Source organism: Hippichthys cyanospilos, chromosome 3 (genome assembly GCF_059441005.1).
Source record: "Hippichthys cyanospilos isolate Australia breed blue-spotted pipefish chromosome 3, RoL_Hcya_1.0, whole genome shotgun sequence".
Lineage (NCBI taxonomy): Eukaryota > Metazoa > Chordata > Actinopteri > Syngnathiformes > Syngnathidae > Hippichthys > Hippichthys cyanospilos.
In genome coordinates, this window is record NC_142371.1 from 22,245,759 (window position 1) to 22,265,668 (window position 19,910).

A 19,910-nucleotide genomic window follows, 5' to 3' on the forward strand; every position below is an offset into this window, starting at 1 on the left:
AAAAAAAAGGAAAAAATAAAAAGAAAGCAAAAGGAGAATAGTGGAGGAACACTCATAAAAATGGACGTGATGAAGCTGTCACTTATGTTTGGGAAGTTTAGAGAAGGGGAGGAGGGAGGATGAGAAGAGGGGGAGGAGAGGGAACCAATACCCCCCCCACCGCCCTCACTCGTCCCCCTCCCTCTTCCCTGCCTCTCTCACTTCTCTCCTCTCTCTGCTCGTCTTCTTTCTCTTTTCATTCCCGCCACTGTGAGGGAGCCGAGCCGGATCGGACCGAGCCATCATTGCGCGCGGCCGGGGGCGATGGAACCGTGAGCCGAGCCGAACCGAACCGAGGGACGATGCTGCTAAGTGAAGAAGCCTCCTCTTCCTCCTCTTCTTCTTTTTCTTCTTCACGCGCACGTTCCTGTGCTGTGGACCGCGCGTGCACGCCGAGCATGGAGCCCAGCTCGTGCACGGGAAGCTGCCACCGACGCACGCGGATGGCGCGCGCGCTCCCGCCGCTGCTGCTGCTGCTGTTGCACTTCATCTCCGTGCACGGTAAGCAGGCGTCTCACGCGCGTCGCGCGCGCGCACGAGTGTTTGCCTCATCGCACGGGGAAAGGAGGTCACGTGACGAGACAGATGTTCACTTATTAGTACACTTGAAATCAGGTCAGCGTGGCGCGCGCGCGCGGGGCGGCAGCGGGACGCTTAAGGGTGCCGGCGTGTACGCGCACGGCACAAAGAGGCGAGGTGCAGATTAGCGTGAGCATGAATAATGCATGAGGGGAGGGGGGCGCGCACGCACGCGCGCACGGACATTCTGATACACACAAAAGCGCGACGACGGACTCTTTGTCTGCCAACCGGCCCGCGCGCACGTCAAATAACCATAGGCGCGTGCATGAGACGCCGACAGCCTCAGCATGCTGAACTTGTTAACAGTTATTTTTCTAATTGACAGTTATTCTTTCTCAACTCTCTTTTCATCTTCCCGATTTTATTCATTTAACTCAGTAAATGATTCAATAAGTGATTTAGTCAGTGACTGTGTGTTTCATTATATGAATAAGGAAGAGTCGTAATGCAATTAATGCAAGTTACTCAGTACTTAACGTTTTTTTGTGATTTAGCGGTGACTCAATAAATGATTCAGGGAAGTGACTTAGTACTTGACTGAGAGGGTAACAAAATAAATTGTTTATTAGGCTACGTGACTCAGTAAGTGATTTAGTAAGACACTCTGTATGGTAGTGTTCGAATGTATTTGCGCATGGGGGAATGTGAGCATCTGTAAAGCGCTTCGAGCGCCATATTGTGTAGAAAGCAACCATGTAAGTCTTCTCCATTTACCATTTATGTCAACCTGTAAGTGATTTAGTTTGCTGCTTGGTAAGTGACTCAGTATGTGACTCAGTAACTGTTTGTGACAATGTTTTTTTTCATCAGACTCAGTAATTGACTTACAATGTATAACTGGAAGTTCCTCTGTATTGACTCGATAAGTGATTTAGTATGTGACTCAAAGTGATTATGTCAGGGGTCAGCAACCTTTAACATTTAAAGAGACATTTTGACCCAGTTTCCATGGATAAGACAACACTGGGAGCTGCCCTTGTTATATCTGAAGTGAAGAATATGAATATATATATATATATATATATATATATATATATATATATATATATATTTTCTTACACTGACGGAATCAGTTGGCTGCGAGCAGCCCTTTTGCTAAACAAAGTTGTACCACGTTATTTTCATTAAAAGAAGCAAGCAGACCGAACCAACATCTCAATCAATCTGTGTTCACAAACAGGGAGCATCAGGGTGAGAATTGTTGTTGTTAAGAACCCTTCAAGCGCTCCACTTGCACTGTTTACTTTCCAGTGTTATCCTATTTTGTAAAACCTGCTTTTAATCTGGAAGGCCGCACTAAATTTCCGTTTCCTGTTTTCCCCCTTCCGGAAACTGATTGGCTGGAGTCACATTTTGTGTCCTGTCGCACCAAACATGTCCTATAGATGTCACCCTATCACCCAATCACGCAAACGTCATTGATTGCAATTCAAATGTGTCACTTATTACGCCGTCAAAGATTTTCCCAAACCACGGAGAGCCGTAACACACGGATGAAAGAGTCACATGTGGCTCCGGAGCCGGAGGCTGCTGACCCCTGGTAAATGATATAGTGTGTAATCACAGCAAGTGATTGTGACCATAAGTGACTCGTGACTCGGGATGTGACTCAATATGCAATTCAATATGTGACTCAAGTGATCCAGAAAATTGGTTTAGTCTTTAATTTTTTCATTCAATGTGGCTCAATATTTGACTTAAGTGACTCAGTATGTACCCCAAAAGAGATTTTGTTTACCTTGACCATGGATGTGATGATTATGAAAACATTTCTATGTCTTACTCTGAACATGACTCAGTTTTAACTTAATAAATTATTTAATATGCGACTCCAAGTGACCAGAGTTGACTCACATGATTTAGTATCACAGGAAGTGATTATGTAACGGTATAAAACTTGGTATACGACTCAGTATGTGATTCTATAAGTGACTCAAGTGACTAAGAAAGTTTCTTTCATTTTTGACTTAAACTGTGATTGAATATGTAACATGACTTGCTTAGTATTTGAACTATGTGACTCAGTATTGACTCAATACGGGAGTTAGTCATAACAAAGGCTCAGGAAGTAACTTAGTTTGTGACATTGTAAGAATTTTTATATCCGATTCAGTGTTTAACTCAGTACTGTATGTAACAAAGTGACCCAGTATTGACTCTAAATAATTATGTGACTCAAAGTGACTCTAGAGGTGACTCATAATGTCATTCAGGTGTGTGTGTGTCCTTCCCACACCTATCTGCGCTCGCCTCCTTGTCGGCGCTGCAAAGGAACCCGGTGAACTCAAAGCAGTCGTATCTGCATCCCACCGCAGGAAGCGGGCCGTTGCCCTGGAAACTGCATCTCCCTTTGTGTGCATGAGTAGTGGTGATGGAGCAGTGTGCAAAAAGCATCCTTGCTATGTGATAAGGTAGTAACACAAATTCCAATAATGCAAAATGCATGTTGATCATCTAGTAAATATATTTTTTTACAAGTGTTCCAACAACTATGTTTTTTAAGTTATGAGCTGTCATATCAGCGACGTGCCTGTCACTGTACTTCGCCGGCATTGATAAGCAAATAGAATCAATCTGATTAGTAATGGAGTTCATACAGAATGGAATATCACACAATTGTTGTACAGCTATCATTGAAATACATTTGGGACATCAAATAAGTTATTCCGCAGTTTCCATTGTGTGTGTATGTGAGCACGTATAGCTGTGGATTGTGGGACGTCTGCAAGGATTTAGCCTGTGAATGACCTCAATGACAAACTGAAAAACGACAACAAAGAGGTCTGAAAGCTCGTTGATGCCACAAACCAGATGTTCTGCTCTATGCGTGAGTGTTCTAGTGCGTGTGTGTGTGAGATGGGATGTGGAGTCATTTCCATGGCAACAGATGCTGCTGATCCAGCTGGATGGAGGATGGTTGCACCATCATGCTTGTGCGCTTCTGTGTGGCTGCCATCACCATTGCAATGAAACCACATGTTTTATTGGGGCCGCTTTGTGTTGACGACATCCTCGTTTCCACCACGAGGAAGAAGAATTTTCATGCACCTCTCTGATTTCATGTCAGGATTAATTTATTTGTACCCTTGTGAAGGAACTGTAACCACCATACATACATACATACATGCATCATATGTACCTGTATACATTTTTCATTTTATACAGTCTGTTATAACACTAACAGTATTCAAACATACATGCATGTATACCTGTACTGCACATGCACATTGGGAAGCAGGAAGTTATATGTGCTCAGAAACGAGGATTTGCTTTCCTCACAGTGATAAGGTAAAACACGAACAAAACAGTCTACAAGTTAACAAACAAAATTCAAAACTCACAGACCAAACCTATGGGGTAATACCATGAAGAAAGTGACTGGGAGGGAATAAAACTCAGACATACATAGCAAATGACCCGACATTGTGCGCAAATTGGGAATTAAATACTCTTAACATTACCAAGGAAACACGAAACAGCTGGACTGGAACAAAAGGCAGGGGAAGCTGATTGGACGACACACGGGGGGCAGGTACACACAGACAGGTGGGAAGAAATCACACTAACGATGACAGACGCAAGGGGAGCGAAACCCCTAAAACAGAAAAACCCCATTCATACATTCAACATTCATATGTACATACATGCATGCACACATCCATACATACTGCACATACATACTACATAGATACATCCATACTGTACATGCATACATACACACATGCATGTCTGCATTCATACATACATACACACATTCATACTTGCATTCTGTACATACATACATGCATACTTGCATGCATTCATACACACATACATTCATATATATGTGCATACATACATGCATGTGTACATACAGACTTCCATATATACATAAATACACATACGTACCTGTACATACATAAATGCATAAATACTAATACATGCATGAAAACTGTACATGTACATGCATAAATACGAATACATGCCTAAATACTGTAGATATGTACATACTGCTGTACATGCTGTACATGTATACATATTCTATATATACATACAAGTATGCACATGCATACTTACATATTGTATTTATATTTTATTGTATATTGTACTATGTCTTATTTGTTTTTGTATGTGTGTGCAGTATTCAGTGTGTGTCTGTTGAAATTGATGGTGTCCTCGCTAATCTTTAATCTGGACTGTCGAGTGTTGGACTGCATTAGTCAACTACTCCTTTAATCCAACCCATAATGCCTCACGTGTCATTTGATGTCACCCGTTTCATTCCGCAGCGACTGTGCTTATGGGTGTGTGTTTGAATCAGCACAAGATTTCAACTTCCTATTTGTGTGTGTTTACAGGAGTCGTCACGGCGACCAACACCACCGAGGTGGCCGCCGCCTTCAACGGGACCGCCCCGCTTAGCGAGCAGAAGGGTCCCGCCGATGTCGGCCATGCGGTCACCATGGGAACCGGACCCGGCGGTTCCGTCAACACTGTGACGCCCAGGGCGGGCCGCGTGGCCAGGGGCGGCGGCGGCGAGGAAGAGGAATTGACCAGTGGCATGTTTGGTGAAACGGCAATGCCGGAAGCGGGAGGCGCGCCATCGCCATCTCAGATCAGCCTCGATTCGGCGGAGACGGAGCTGCTGTTGCCCGGCAACCGTCTCCCAACCGATGTCGCGGAGGAGGAGCCCCCGGCGCGTACGGCCCCGCCGTGGATCAACGCCAAAGACACGGCCGTGTTCGACCTGGACCGACCGTCCAGCGCCGCCCCGTCGCTACCCGCCACCGACCCCGCCCAACCCGATGTCCTCCACGTGGACTTTTTCGATCCCGCTTCCCGCGGACGTAACCTGGACTTGGCTCCCCGTCCCACCTCATCGTTGGCTCATGAGCTGCAGGGCGGCGACCCGACGTCCTGGGCCATGCCGGACAGCTACGACTACCTGACCCCGTACGAGGACGGGGTGTCGCCCACCGCGGACGAATACCCCGACACCACCACCGACAACGGCGGACGTCCGCCTCGCCCCAAGTCGGGGGGTCCCTCCTCTCTCCTGCCGAACGGCCCCCGGCGGGCCGGCTCGGTGGACGGCTCCGACGGGATGGGGGGCTGTCGCCCGGGCTACCAGATGGTGAACGCCACTTGTCGCTCCCCTTGCGACTTTGACCCCAACTTCTGCTACAATGGAGGACAGTGTTACCTGCTGGAGGACGCCGGAACATTTTGCAGGTAACGCGCGTCTGACACATGTGTAAAATGTATACCTGGCATCGAGCTGAAACCTCATGAGTCATATTTTGGCAAAATTCAATCTTTTCTATTGGTCTTTCCAAACAACTTTGTGTTATTGATACAAATTATTGATGAATCTTTGTTTTTTCATGTCGCAATTTTAATGATTGAACAAAATTGCCATTTTTGGGGTCATTTTTATATGATGATTTTGAAGATAGTGAGGACTTTTAGCAATAATGGGGTTTTACAGCAGTGGTTCTGAAAGTAGCCCTTAACCAGGGCAAAGTGTTTTGGGGTTAAAAAAAACAAAAATAATTCAACTTTAGACCCTTTCGATTTTGTCCACAAAAATAATCAATCTAAAGTGTCCTCTTTTATATCATAGAAGAAATCTGTGATCAAAAAGAAATAATTTAATTATTAATACATATTTTTCCACAAACAAATAATGAATATCAAGTGTCGCACCTGTTCTAAAAATATATATATAAATAAAAATTTATCATAAAAATAAATCATTAACTTAATTCTTAATTAATACTTGTCCCCCCAAAAATGATCAACATAAAGTGTCTGACCTGTTCTCAAAAAAAAACCATTATAAATAAATATTTATCCACATTTATCCAATATTTAGCGTTACGATAGAGATCTGTTCATAAAAATCAATCATTAACTTAGTTCTTCATTAATATTTGTCCCCCCGAAAAAATAATCAACATAAAAAGTCAAACCTGTTCTCAAAAAGAAGTAATTATGAATAAATATTTGTCTACAGAAAAATATTCAGCTTTAAATGTCTTCTTTTGGCATCATAGTAGAGATGTGTTCACAAAAACAAATCATTAACTCGACAGGTAACGAGAGGTGGCACAAGTTGATTCGAACCATTTGGTCAATGAAAGAGTTTTTACAATAATGAAATTGAATAATCTGCCGAACATAAAATATTTTTTTATGAACTTCTATTTCCTGAAACAATTAATTCAAAAAACATGTTTAAATCATTTTTGTATATTTCTTTGCTTGTTTTATTTAAAATCTTGAGTACCCCCTGAAGTTCCTTCAAGTACCCCTAGGGGTACTAGTACCCCCATTTGAGAACCACTACAGTTTACAGGCAACTATGCAGGATATTTTCAGACACTCCGTTGTCCTAATATGAAAAAAAAACAAAAAAAACACCCACAAAAAACACACATTAAGTACATGGGATTGAATGTCTGGGCTCTGTAAAGACGTATAATTCCGTCTTCGGGATTCAACTAGTTAATTATGTTACATGTGACACAAGGGATGCCTTACATCTAACATGATACTCATGACATATATTTGCCATCATATATGTTAAATACATGTTCATACAGTACGTGTTTGAGACAGCTGATTCACTCCTTCACACACGAGTGATTCATTTTACTTTAGAAAGAAAGACAAGAAGAAGAAAGCATCAACAGATGAAAAACACGCAGAGGTGGAGCACAAATTCAATGAGTCACAACTTTACAGCATTGCCAGCACTCTCATGTGCGTGTGTGTGTGTGTGTGTGTGTGTGTGTGCGTGTGTGTGTGTGTGTCCGGCAGCTTGATGTAATTAAGTTTGCATGCAGTGTGTATCCCATTTTACATTTCATGGAAACACAGGCGCAATAATAAAACCATCTGCATGGACACACCACACACACGCACACATTGTCAGTATGTGTGTGTGTGTGTGTGTGTGTCAGGGTTCACTTTCAGTCAATGAGTTCATAGGTCAAAGACACAGGAGAGTTACGACTGCCAGCGGGGTTACGACAAAAGGCACACACATGTTTTTGCCAAAGATATCTGACACGTTCCATTGGAGACACACACACACACACGCACTCACACACACACATTGCATTGCTGTACAATCTAATTTAGAGCTTACAAAATAAAAATATGACTTCATTTTATGGGAGCAGTCACTTATTTGGAAAGCATATCTATAAATATGTTTATTACAGTGGTGGTCATTGGGTGGGGCAGGCAGTGAAGTTGAAGGCTGATTAGGGTTGGGGGGGGGGAGGGGGGGGGCAACAGCGAGATAGCCCAAGGGGCGGAGATGAAGTGGAAGAAACATGTCAATGTTTTTTTTTTTTCCGCATGTGATGGAATGAGAAAGATTCTGCTGCTCTGGCGGAGTTGCCATGACAACCAGCACATCCCCGCCTCCCCCACTCTCCTCTTTACTTGCCGCCCCCCCCCCCCCCCCCCCCCCCCCTCCCCACCACTCTTACATAAACCTTCTTTGTCAGCTACTCTTTATTCATGCTCTCATTGACACACGAGCACACACACACCTAAACGTGTCTTGGTGGTCATGGTGATGCACTGGACGTCTAACATAACGCGTCGCCGTGGTAACATGACATGATGTAACGTGAAAGATGTCACGGCAATGGTTCCGTCTTCCAGGTGCAACGTTCAAGACTACATCTGGCATAAGGGCGCCCGTTGCGAGGCGGTGGTGACCGAGTTCCAGGTCATGTGCCTGGCGGTCGGGGCGTCGGCCGTGGTGGTCCTTCTCCTCTTCATGATGGTGGTCTGCTTCGCCAAGAAGCTCCATGTACTCAAGACAGAAAATAAGAAGCTGCGTAGACGCAGGTGAGGCGGCCATAACGATATCACGCGCGGAAAATACTTGGATCCTGGAAAAATATCAAGACCTGGCTGTAAATTATACATTTGTGAGTGATAGTCCCCACCCTACCCCAAAAAAAAAAAAAAAAATCATCCACAGAAAACTAAAGTGGGTTGATTCCATTTGGATCCTTTTGCAGGAGACTGATTTAAAATTTTATGACGAGTGCATTGTCTGACACTTTCCATGCAAGTTTTGCAAGGCATGGTTTAATATGGTGGGAGGAAAAATGCACTGCAAGCGGTAGAAAGAATGCTATAAACGCGGGAAAAAAATGTGTTTGAAAAAACAAAGCAAACCTTTCGCAAAAATGTGCAAAAGAAAACATTAAAGCAAGAAGCTGAAAAAAAAGCAATCACAAAAATGACATGGAGGAAAAACAAAAAAATGCAAACGAAGAGATAAAAACAGCTGAAATGACAAAATACAAATTTGACGCCATACAACTTAAATGAACATTTTTTTAAATGTATTTGCAATTTTTACTGACACAGGTGAAAAGAAGTCATACAGAGACTTCTTTTTATCATAAATACACAACAGCATCCCCAGAAGGGGAAGGAAACACTCAAAACCCCCAATTAGGGAAAATAAGAAACCTTCAGAAGGGACCACAGGTGGGAGGAGCCACATTCCAGGCTCAACAGGTTAAATCATAGTGTGTTTTTTTTTTTCTTTTTGCCTTTGTAAGTTTGCTTCCATTTTTGCGATTGCATCCCTTTTCATGCATTATTTAAATGCCTTTTAATTTTTTGTTTGCAGTTTTTTTTTCATCCGTATGCCTCATTGCAGTCCTTTTGGCATTCTACCAGTTATATACAGTTTTGGTATTGAAGCAAATGCATGCACCAATCTTTTTTTTTTTTTTTTTTGCACCCTTGTGGGCGTGAACACAGCCAACTTGATTCTTCGCCAAGTGCATTTGCATTCTCATTGCCTCTAACAACGTGACAAGATTTTTAACATTGATGCAAAGTGCGTGTTGAAAAATAGTATTTTTGGGAGAACTCTTTTGTATTACTGTCCGTTTTTTGTTCTTTTTAGAAAATTTTACTTAAATGGTACATTACGCTGGTAATCTGAGATTAGCTTGACAAGGTGAAAGCAGAAACTGATTAGCTGGATTCCATGCTGAAGGTCAAAGGACAAAACGAATGTTTTTCCTCCTGGGACCCAGCCTACTCATTTTTGTCCACTGTAGTGGACATTTTTTTTTTTCATATATCCCTTGACTCCTTGGAGCTACCCACCTAAGTCCCAGTGTGCTCATTAGAGGACATTCTGGATTTTATAGTGATGTCTCATGTATTTATGATGCAATTACTTTTGCTGCCTTGCTTAGACAAAATGAACACAACAGATGATACAAATGTATAGAAGCAGAACTCCACAGGTGGATGACGTAAACTTGATCAGGGAGATCACAGATGTTTGAAAAACATCACACAAACTCATCACACAATGTGATCATAATACAAAAAATGGCTTTCTCTTCATTATGATGCTGGTGTGTTAATGCTACACAGCTTGTCAAAACATTCAACACTCACTTTAAGACATAGCCATTAACTGGTCTCTACTGCCACCTACTGTCTTGAGATGAAACACAAGTCAACAAAGAATGTTCTGTTTTCTGACATAAGTCTCAACGGAATGTTGCAAAAATCACAGGGAAATCAATGTAATAAATCCTGTTAAAATGCATCTCAAAAATTGCAATTTTTATGGTTTTATATGGTCCAAATTTTGGACCAAAAATTATTATTTTTGTACACAAAATCTTGCACGTCCAGCTGGAATCACATTGAAATGTCAGAATCTTTGCATTTTGAAATTTTACATGATTTTTTTAGCTGTTGGAAATCGCTAGTGCTTTTTCCCCATTGATTCTTTTCAAAAATCAAAGGAATTTCCATAATTTGTAACATATTGGGTTGATTATTGATCCGTTAGCAGCTCATTTCTTCTGTGTGCGGCGTAACCGCAAAATGCTACTTCAACATGTTTGCTTTGAAATCCGGGCTCCACAATTTACTGATTGCAGATGTGGTTTCAGAGCTAGCTATCATTGACTTGCATTTAGAAATGTGTTCCCATAGTTTTGCTAACATGGGTACAGAAAAATGATAAATGAATTCATGATAAGTGAAAAAAAAACCACCCTATTTTTTTGCAGATTAAAGGTAAGAAGTCATCACAAAACTTGACTGAGAATGGACTCTGATCGATACCAAGACTGGTATCGCTTATGCCAGTATCGCCGATACCTATATTAGATACTTTTGCATGAATGAAATGTTTTTTTTAAACATCATGTTCTATTATTAACATTTTTAAAATATTTTTTTCTTATTCAGTTTTCAACCATGCCATAATATAAATAAAGTTAAGATATAATTAAAGCTTAGATCAATCTTGCACAGTCCTATTATCAGGAAAATGGCAATTCATTTTTTTTCCTTCATCAAAAGTTGCCCAATTTGATGCACACTGTGTACTGTAAATGTCGGAAGACGTCCAGGTGCCAAAATGGCGTCTCCGTCTTAGTCTAATTGACGTTGGTGAGATGTGAGAGGAAGATGGCGAGGTGAGGAGGAGGATGGATGAGGGAGGAGGTGAACAGAATGTAAAATGTAGTGAGGTGTCAGTGAGATTGAGGCGGGGGGGGGGGGGGGGGGGGCTTCGGATGCAGGCGGGGGCGGATGCTCGACCGAGTGTTTTAGCAGTCGTCTCCATAGCGACCAGGCGCCGGTTCGCTGGAATCGAACATGCAAATGCGAAGTGGCGAGGCGCTCGGTCGCCGGCGCCTGCTCCCACGCTAAGGGGGATATTTTTAGACTGCTGGGAGATGGGTGGGTTAGTGTTGAGGGGTGGGGGGCAATCCGGGGGGTAACATGATGATGATGATGATGATGAAGGCTATGATGGTGAGGATGCTAGCCAGGAGACATTTTGACAAAGAGAAAAGATGATGTCATGCCTTCGCCGCATCCAGCTAAAAGTAGGGCAGTCGGGGAGGGGTGGCGGGGGGGAGGGGGGGGGGGGTGGGGCTGACCTACATGCAGCTGTGCAACTTTAAGGAGGGAGGGGGCGATGCAGGGGGGTGTGTGGGGTGGATGGAGAGACGACATCGAGAGTCGAAAAAAGAGGAAGTGGAAGATGGAGATTTGGGGAAGAAGTAAGGGAACATGAAGGCAAAGAGCAGGAAGTGAGAAGCAAGTGGAGGTAAGATGAAAGTATGAAGGAAGCAGGAGAACTGAGGAGGAAGTGGACAGGAAGGAAGGAGGAAATGTGAAGTGAGTAAGGGAGCAAGAGAAGTCAGAAGGAAGCATGTGTACGCAACCCATTTCACTTCATAGCAAAGAGCAAGCAGCTGTAAACCTTCAAAATAAAAGCATTCAGCTGTTTAAGCACTGAGTTCAAGTCAACTGCTCTAATAGACATATAACTAATGAAAAAACAAGTTTTGTAAATATAATTATTTCAAACAACCAAACAACGTAGCTTTACAAACCCCCCTGCTAGCTTAATGCTAACGTGTATTACAAATGGTCATTGACGGACCAGCAAATAGTGTCGAAATTCGATTTGAACACAAACGGTGGTGCAATAAATGTAGATGCACATACACAATATTTTTTTAATCACCATTTGCCATTGGTCCTAGTAGCACCGGTGAGCACATTCTAGTGGTAAATGAAAGAATCACCATTTCGGTTGTATTTAACTTTTTAGTATGCCAAGTCACGTTCATGTTCAAGCTATATGTATTATTAGAGTGCTTTGTGAGAATACAACTACGACACCGCTGTATTTGGATATGGATCACAATGGTGGCTTTTGTAGCGCTCAGTATGCTTTTTGGTGGTACTTGGCGTAAAAGTTTTGAGAACGACTGCGCTGGCGGTTCTTTGAATGTTGATGTTTGCATCCCAGATGAAAAGTTTGCTCTTTTGCTCTCTTTCCTTCCTCTTTTCTTCTTCTTCTTCCTGGTTGGTGTGTGTCGCCCTGCAGTAAGTACCGGCCCACATCGGAGGCTCACAATGATAATTTCTCGCTGTCCACCATCGCTGAGGGCTCCCACCCAAACGTAAGGAAACTGTGCGACACCCCTCCTAACGCCCCCCATGCCCGTGCATTGGCTTACTATGATAACATTATCTGTCAGGTAACGTGCTCCCGCCGCTCTCTTCTTCCCTTTTTCTGCATTTGAGTCCTTCCCTTTTCCTACCCCCCCCCGACGCATGGGCATGAGTACCCCCCCCCAAGTAGAGCGACTCTGTGAGGCCAGGGGGGAGGGGGGAGAGGGGGATGGATGACGGCGGGGTTAAGGAGCAAATTTATCCAGGAGGATGGCGGCTGACTGTTGAATGAATAAAGCTTATCATGTACGTTGTCTCGCAAAAAAATGAGTACACTGTGAACGAGCTATTCCAAATTTTGCTACGTTATGACGTCACGGTGGGCTAATTTACATAATCCCGCCTACACACTGAGTTTGGTAGCCAATGATGTGATGGTTTTGGATAAACAAAGTTCCACAGCAAAGGAATAATTTTGACCAGCAGCACTTTCACGTCTTAACCAAAAGGTAAGCAGAGCTGCAGTGTTAGCACAGATAAGCATCATCTGAAAAAAAAATGTTCAGCTCAGTTTTCATAAAGGGAGTTGAATATGCCATGCAAGGCATCACACACAGTGACTTAGTAATGAAATTTCACCAATTTCACTGTCAAAAAATGTAACAATCGTAAATAATCATGACAGTCAAGCCCCGCCTCCTTCCTTCGATCTTTCACTCCTCACCGCCACAGCCGTCTTTCTTTCCAACCTGTGCTCTCTGCTTGCCTCTCTGCTCGGTAAGTCATGGTCGGGCATGTGCCACCTGGTGGTCATGCCCGCCACTGCAGCTCTGCTACGCTAACAAACTTGTTTATCCTGAGAACGGGCGGAGCAAGGGGAGGGGCCGGGTGGCATCATCCGAGTGTGGGGCCTATCAGGATAAACATCTGAGATGCAAGACCACTCTGAGATTCCACTAACTGTGAGCATGGTTAGCTGTTAGCATAGCATTAGCCTAGCATGATGGGATCGCAGAATGGCGTTGGAAAAAAAAAACAACAAGTGAAGCTCACATGTTATATTTTGACTTTTTTTCCACGGCATTCAGCAAACTCTATTGGTAGCCGCATGGGTTATCTTAGTTTAGCTTTGCGCAACAACTATTTGCTTCTTTCTTTTTGTCTGCATTTTGATAGAAGTGGTACCACCTCTGACAGCTCATCGCTACTTTTGTTCTCTGCTAACTTTTCAAAGCAAACTCAACAAAGAACACTGTCACAACTTTAGCCTCGTACATAAAAACAACAGTAGCACAGTTAGCTGCTGGTATAGCATTAGCTTAGTATGTGGGACCATAGGTTATATCAAAGGAAAAAACATGGTCTCTTTGGAATGTTGTTTTTTTTTTTTTTTTTGCGGTTGATAGCCACATACGGTTAGCTTACCTTAGGTTAGCGCTGCAACTATTTGGCTTGTATTTTTTCCCTTCATTTTGGGAGATGTGGTACCACCCTCTAACTGACCATAGCCACTTTTGTTTCTTGCTAACTTTTCAATCAAAGCCAACAAATAACATTCCCAAACCTGTGAGTGTCACACACAAAAACAACGTCCCCAAAATGTCCCGAAAATTCTCTTTCCAAGACGACATTCCCAAAAAAGTCACTACTGTCAAATAAAAGCTGCTCTTACTCCCCAAACCACTAAAAACATAATTCATCGAAATGTTTCATCGCTAACAAACTTCCATTTCCCATTTAAAATACCTCATGCTAACTTTCTTTGCACTGAAAAAATGAATTTAACAGTTAGCTAGATTTTTTTATGAGTATTTACTAGGAGACTAGCATCACGGACATTGTGCTTGTTAAGTTCCTACAAACAAACACATGCGTTTGAAGCAATAAAACAAATTTATCTCTATAAATAAACTGAATAAACTACATGAATTCACTGAATTAGTGTCACATTAGCGCCTCTTTCTTCACTTCCTGTCTGCCTCGTCCTTCTGGCTGTAAGCGCCGCATCTTTTGTCTCTCGCTCCGTCGCCATGACAACGATGCCTTTCTGCCTTTGAGGAGTGTAACCTTTGAACCCCCCCCCCCTCCCCTCAGAAAACCATGAGCAGATACACGTGGGAGTGTAAGACCAAAGAGGAGTCCGACTGCGAGGTAAGACCATAAACCCCTCTGCCCCTGTCCCCCCCCTCGTTTCGCCACGCTGTCAGTTTGCCCTGCCCCCCCCACACACCTCCCTAAACAGACGTGTCAATATATCAATAAAGTAATCAATCAATAAATCGCCTTAAATCAATACTCACGCCCTAAAATACCTTAATACACTATCATATCGAAATATGACATGAAAAACAAAAGATCAGGAGGTGAGTAGGAAGTAAGAAGAAAGTGAGTATGAAATCCAACCTAAATATCTCAAATATAAAGATTTTTCCAATGGGGGCGGGGGAGTCGTTGGTCTGCCCAAAGTGTGCGTGTACCTTCATCATCATCACCATCAAAACGTTGTTTTTATCTCTGTTCCCCCTCTCAAAAAAAAAAAAACCCAAAAACGTTGGAAACTCCTCGTGATTCTGTGCCTCCCACCCTACCGCCAAACCCAGCTCCCCCCACCACTACCACCCACATGCACCGCCACCAAACCCAACAAACCAAAACAAAAACCCCAAAACGTTTTCCAGTTTCACGCTGATGGGAGGAAAGAAGGCTCGTACCCCGTAACCATGGAAGTCACGTACCCGCACGTCCTGCCCGAAGTTACGATCTAGCCGGTAAATCCACTTTTTATCACGTGCCACACATGAAACACTCACATGATCGTTTTTTTTTTCGTAAGTATGGGTGAAAGGACCAGTGTAATGTGTGTGTGAAAGTGTGAAGGTTTTTAATGCTGACGGTCATGAAAGTGGATTACAAAACAGTCTTTCAACCATTCTAACGGTGGTACCCACAAAAGACCCCCCAAGGGCTCACTTGAGGGCCAAAAGGTTTTGGGGTTGGGTATGGGGTTTTGCATGAATCGATAGCTTATAAGTGGTGAGTATTAGGGTTTGGGGGGTTTGGGATGGGGGGGGGGGGGGGGGGGGGCTAAAGGTTTTGCATGTGGATGTGCATGCACCTCCTGGTTTGTCTAAATGGGATAAGGGATTATGGCGGGTGGGACAGGGAGGGGATGTATTCATGCAGTCAGTACACCTTTTCCATAAACAGCATAACATGAGACACACGTACATACATTTGCACAAGATTACTTTATGACGAAGTCCATGACATCATCATGAGTGTTACATGGGTTACACCTTTTACATGACTTTAAACATGTTATATGGATATTACATGTAAAATCATGACCGTTGTAACATCATTAACGCCAAATAATTAAGGGGTTACGGACATTACTGGCGTTACATGCTGTTACATACAAATATTATATAACATACTTTATGTGACATGACATTAAAAATTGGTTATGTAACATATGCAACATTATGCCTATATATTCCTAAACGTGTCGGCGTTGCATATGGTACATATGTTACACAGACAATACTTACGTTTTGGTAACATGTATGTAACATTGTATGTAAGAATTCTAAAGTCTTGTACAACCTTACAAGTAATGATGAAAGGTGTTACATGCATTAGATGATGTTCCACATGACATGACTGACAGCTTATGTGACATTTCAACAGATCCAATAAAATGGTTATGTAACACGTGTAACTACATGTAAACATTAAAAGTGCTAAAGGCATTACAAATGTTACATGGCTTTGATATGTTACGTTTACACACACACACACACGTTAGCTTTTATGGGACTCAAGCTATATGACAAATGCCTTTACATGTTACCTGTTACATCACATGAGAGATCATACAGTTTGGTAAACATGTATGACTTCATGTATGTAGCGATTGTAAAACCTTACAGCTTTCATGACGTTATACATAACTGACACGTTATGTGACATTTCATGGCATAGGGGGTCAAATTTGACATGTATAACAACATGTAAAGCCTAGTTCCACGTTATGTTACAAATGTTACATGATTAACACATTACGTCTTACATCACATTGTGTGCAACAATTGTAAAGACTTTACAGCCTTACAAGTAATTATGAACGATTTTACAGGCGTTACATGACATTACATACATAACATGGCTGACACGTGACATTTCATGACATAACAGAGATTACAAATTGGTGATGTAATGTGTGTAGTATCATGTAACATTATGTTACAAACATTACATGGCTTTTTCGCATTTTGCCTATGCATTACATGCGATGGTGCAGCTGTTACGTGCAGTACATAATGACCTAGAAAGTGCGTAACGACGATGTGGTCATGACAGTTACAAATGTTACATAATGTTACATAATGTAACCCGGTTACAAGGTTTACACAATGTTACACTGATGGCACCACGACATTATAGGTCATACTTCACGGCAGAATTTTACACACGTAGTACGATAGTTAAAAGAGGCAAGCCTACGTTATCTGCGGTCTCGATACTAACTCCACCTTCCCCCCTTCGTCCCCCTCCTCCTCATTGGTCAGGATGATCCCAATTCTCAGAACAAGCTGGAGGAGCCGGTGAAGGCCCCGCCCAAGGAAGACGACGCCCTGAACATCCACAACGCGCTGACGCCCAAACACGACAACCACAAGCTGCTGGGCGACGACGACTCGGAGATCAACTCTCTGCAGAACAACATGATGTGAAAAATACGGTTTTTCACCAACACACTGACCGCTGCCCGTGCCCGCCAGCGACCCCCCCCCCCCCCCCCCCGCCCCCCACCCCCCCGGTCCCTCACGGGGTCCGTCGAGCAGCCCCGCCAACACTGCCGTCCAGCCCCGCCCCCTTCCTGTCGCCCTCTCATCACCACTTCACTACCTTGTTGCTGTCACTTGACCGCCCCTTACCTCGTTCACCGTACACATGTACACACACACACACACACACACACACGCACACACAAACACGCAACACACTTCCCTGCCTGCATCGTTGTATTTTGTAAAAAGATTTCCAGAATTCCAGCGTGTGTAAACGTGGTAAAAAGAAAAAAAGCTACTGAGAGGTTTTGATGTTTGTTGACTAATCCAGTAAATGTTTATAAATATTGCAAACAAATCAGATCGATGGATCGACTTCAAACACGACGTGTCTTGTTTTCTTTGATGTGATTTCTAATCCTTTGATGTACTTTTACTGTTTTTATTTTCTACTCTTTCAACCAAGAACAACAAACGAGATTCCGACACTTGTTGAAATTAAACCTTTTTAACATGACCCCTGTCCTTGCCCTCTTTTCACACATTATGCAAATCACATGAACGCAACAATGTTTGACATCCATGTTACATAGCATTACTGTGCTAGCGTTACATGAGACTTGCGCGCTACGGGATGCTACACAGTGATGTGTGATTTTTTTCATGTGTAACATGTGTCACACTTTGTCCATTCATTACATCATTTTGAATCACAGATTTTACGCATGACCTGATGTTACATGTGTTATGTGTTACAGGAAATATGTGTTACAGGAGAGTACATAACGCGTGATGTTACACAACAAAGTGCAAGGTTACACAATACACAAATTGTGTAATGCATAACAATTGTCACCATTTTTTGCATCGGTTTTCAGTTTATAAAATGTTGAATACACTATCAATTTTATTCTTACAAGACTTTATTTGGTCTCAGTGTAAGAGGAAACTTTACTTTGGATTTTTTTTCCCTGAACATTGACTCAAATGTCAATCTTTTACATTTTACCATGCTCAGACTAGAACCAATTATGGACTTTATAGAGTAAAATGTATTCATTTTACTGTGAAAAAAAAATCTGCCTATTACCCCCTAAACATTGTACAGCATTTATGGATATTTAAAACAAAACTTTTACAAAAAACACAACAAAGTATGCCTTTAAAAATGCATCCCAAATACTCTATAGTGCACACATAAAGGGAACAGGCTGATAATTTTTCCAAAGGAGGCACTACAACACAATGTATCAATAAGTTACTTCATGTTCCGATTAATTTGCTCTTAATTTGAGAACAAAAATGTACTATCACAGAATAAAAAGCATGAAACTAGATTTGCTTATACCTGCGGAAACCCTGTTAAAATTTTACATATTCTCTGACGTGCCTCCAATTACCCCCATTTGATAACCACTGAGCATAGATCCTAGAGTCAGAAGCTGAAAAAATGTTGGTGATGAGAAAATTGCTGCAACACACTCCCACTGTGTTGTTATTTGCTGATCTTATTTCCCAGCATATTTGCATATGAACACACACAGCATATAGAGATGCTTGAAGTAATATAAAAGTTCTCACATGCACACTTACATTCATATGTGGACAAAAGCATCTGGCAGCTTCACACGGTCCTTTCAAAGCATACAATGACACACTCACACACACATTTGTAGTCAACCTACATCACACCACACTTAGTCGACTGGCATGTACACATTCGCGCGCAGCCAAGGCCGGCGTTCTTTGTGCATGCTCTCTTGTAGACGTCGGAAAAATAGAAGGGTTAAAACACGCTATTGTCGCCACTGCTTCCCAGGGTGCTGCTAAGTGGGGGTGGGAGGGAGATTTTTTTTTTTTTTTTTTGGGGGGGGGGTGAATGGCGGGCGAGGTGCCCTTGTGTCCACTCAAATAAATAAAGAAGAAAAGGGGGGGGTCTGGATAGAGGGTGTAAGGAACATTTTAGTCTGAAGGCAAAGAAAAGACTTTTGTAGCGTGAAGGAAACAAACACAACAGTTAATCACACACACATACACACAAACACGCATGCGTGCACATACACACAGAAAGGGCTGTGAGTTGAAACAAGTAAAGCAAAGTAGTCGTTGCCATGGCAACAAGTGGGCATCACATGACCAACAGAGCCGACTGGCAGAGTGGGGGAGTGTTTGGCTGTGACACACACACACAATATATATATTATTATACTATTTAAGCTATGTATTTATTTATTTAACTGGTGTGCAGTATTTTGACCATTTTTGGGTCATTTTCTTCCATTTCATTATCGTTGTATTTTAGCCATGATGGCACACTCCTGTTAGTGTGATAACTAAGAGATCTTGCCACGTTGAACTTCGACATGCTGTCACCATCCGGGTGGAATTTTTGTTCCCTCGTCTTTTTTCAATGCTTTCCCTTTTATGTGAAATGCTTTTGATCGAAAGATTGGACAAAGTATCTCTCAGGGGTTGAATAGATTTTTACAGTGTATGGATGGATGGACAGGCAAGTCCATATTTGAGTCT

General features: G+C 42.5%; 1 protein-coding gene across 6 annotated transcripts; it reads left to right on the plus strand.

Moving 5' to 3' along the window:
• The first annotated feature begins 154 nt into the window (after positions 1 to 154).
• cspg5a (chondroitin sulfate proteoglycan 5a) lies at positions 155 to 17,898 on the plus strand. 6 transcript variants are annotated; one of them, XM_088410377.1, is made up of 7 exons: positions 155 to 540; positions 4,959 to 5,832; positions 8,281 to 8,469; positions 12,521 to 12,674; positions 14,683 to 14,739; positions 15,267 to 15,356; positions 17,160 to 17,309. In XM_088410377.1, exons 1-6 carry the CDS (start codon positions 342 to 344, stop codon positions 15,351 to 15,353), a joined length of 1,560 nt encoding a protein of 519 aa, XP_088266503.1. In that variant the 5' UTR covers positions 155 to 341; the 3' UTR covers positions 15,354 to 15,356; positions 17,160 to 17,309. The 6 variants fall into 6 exon arrangements, with proteins under 6 accessions (XP_088266503.1, XP_088266505.1, XP_088266500.1 ...); XM_088410379.1 differs by having other exon boundaries at positions 157 to 540; positions 12,521 to 12,596; XM_088410374.1 differs by lacking the exon at positions 15,267 to 15,356 and having other exon boundaries at positions 157 to 540; positions 17,160 to 17,898.
• The last annotated feature ends 2,012 nt before the right edge of the window (positions 17,899 to 19,910 follow it).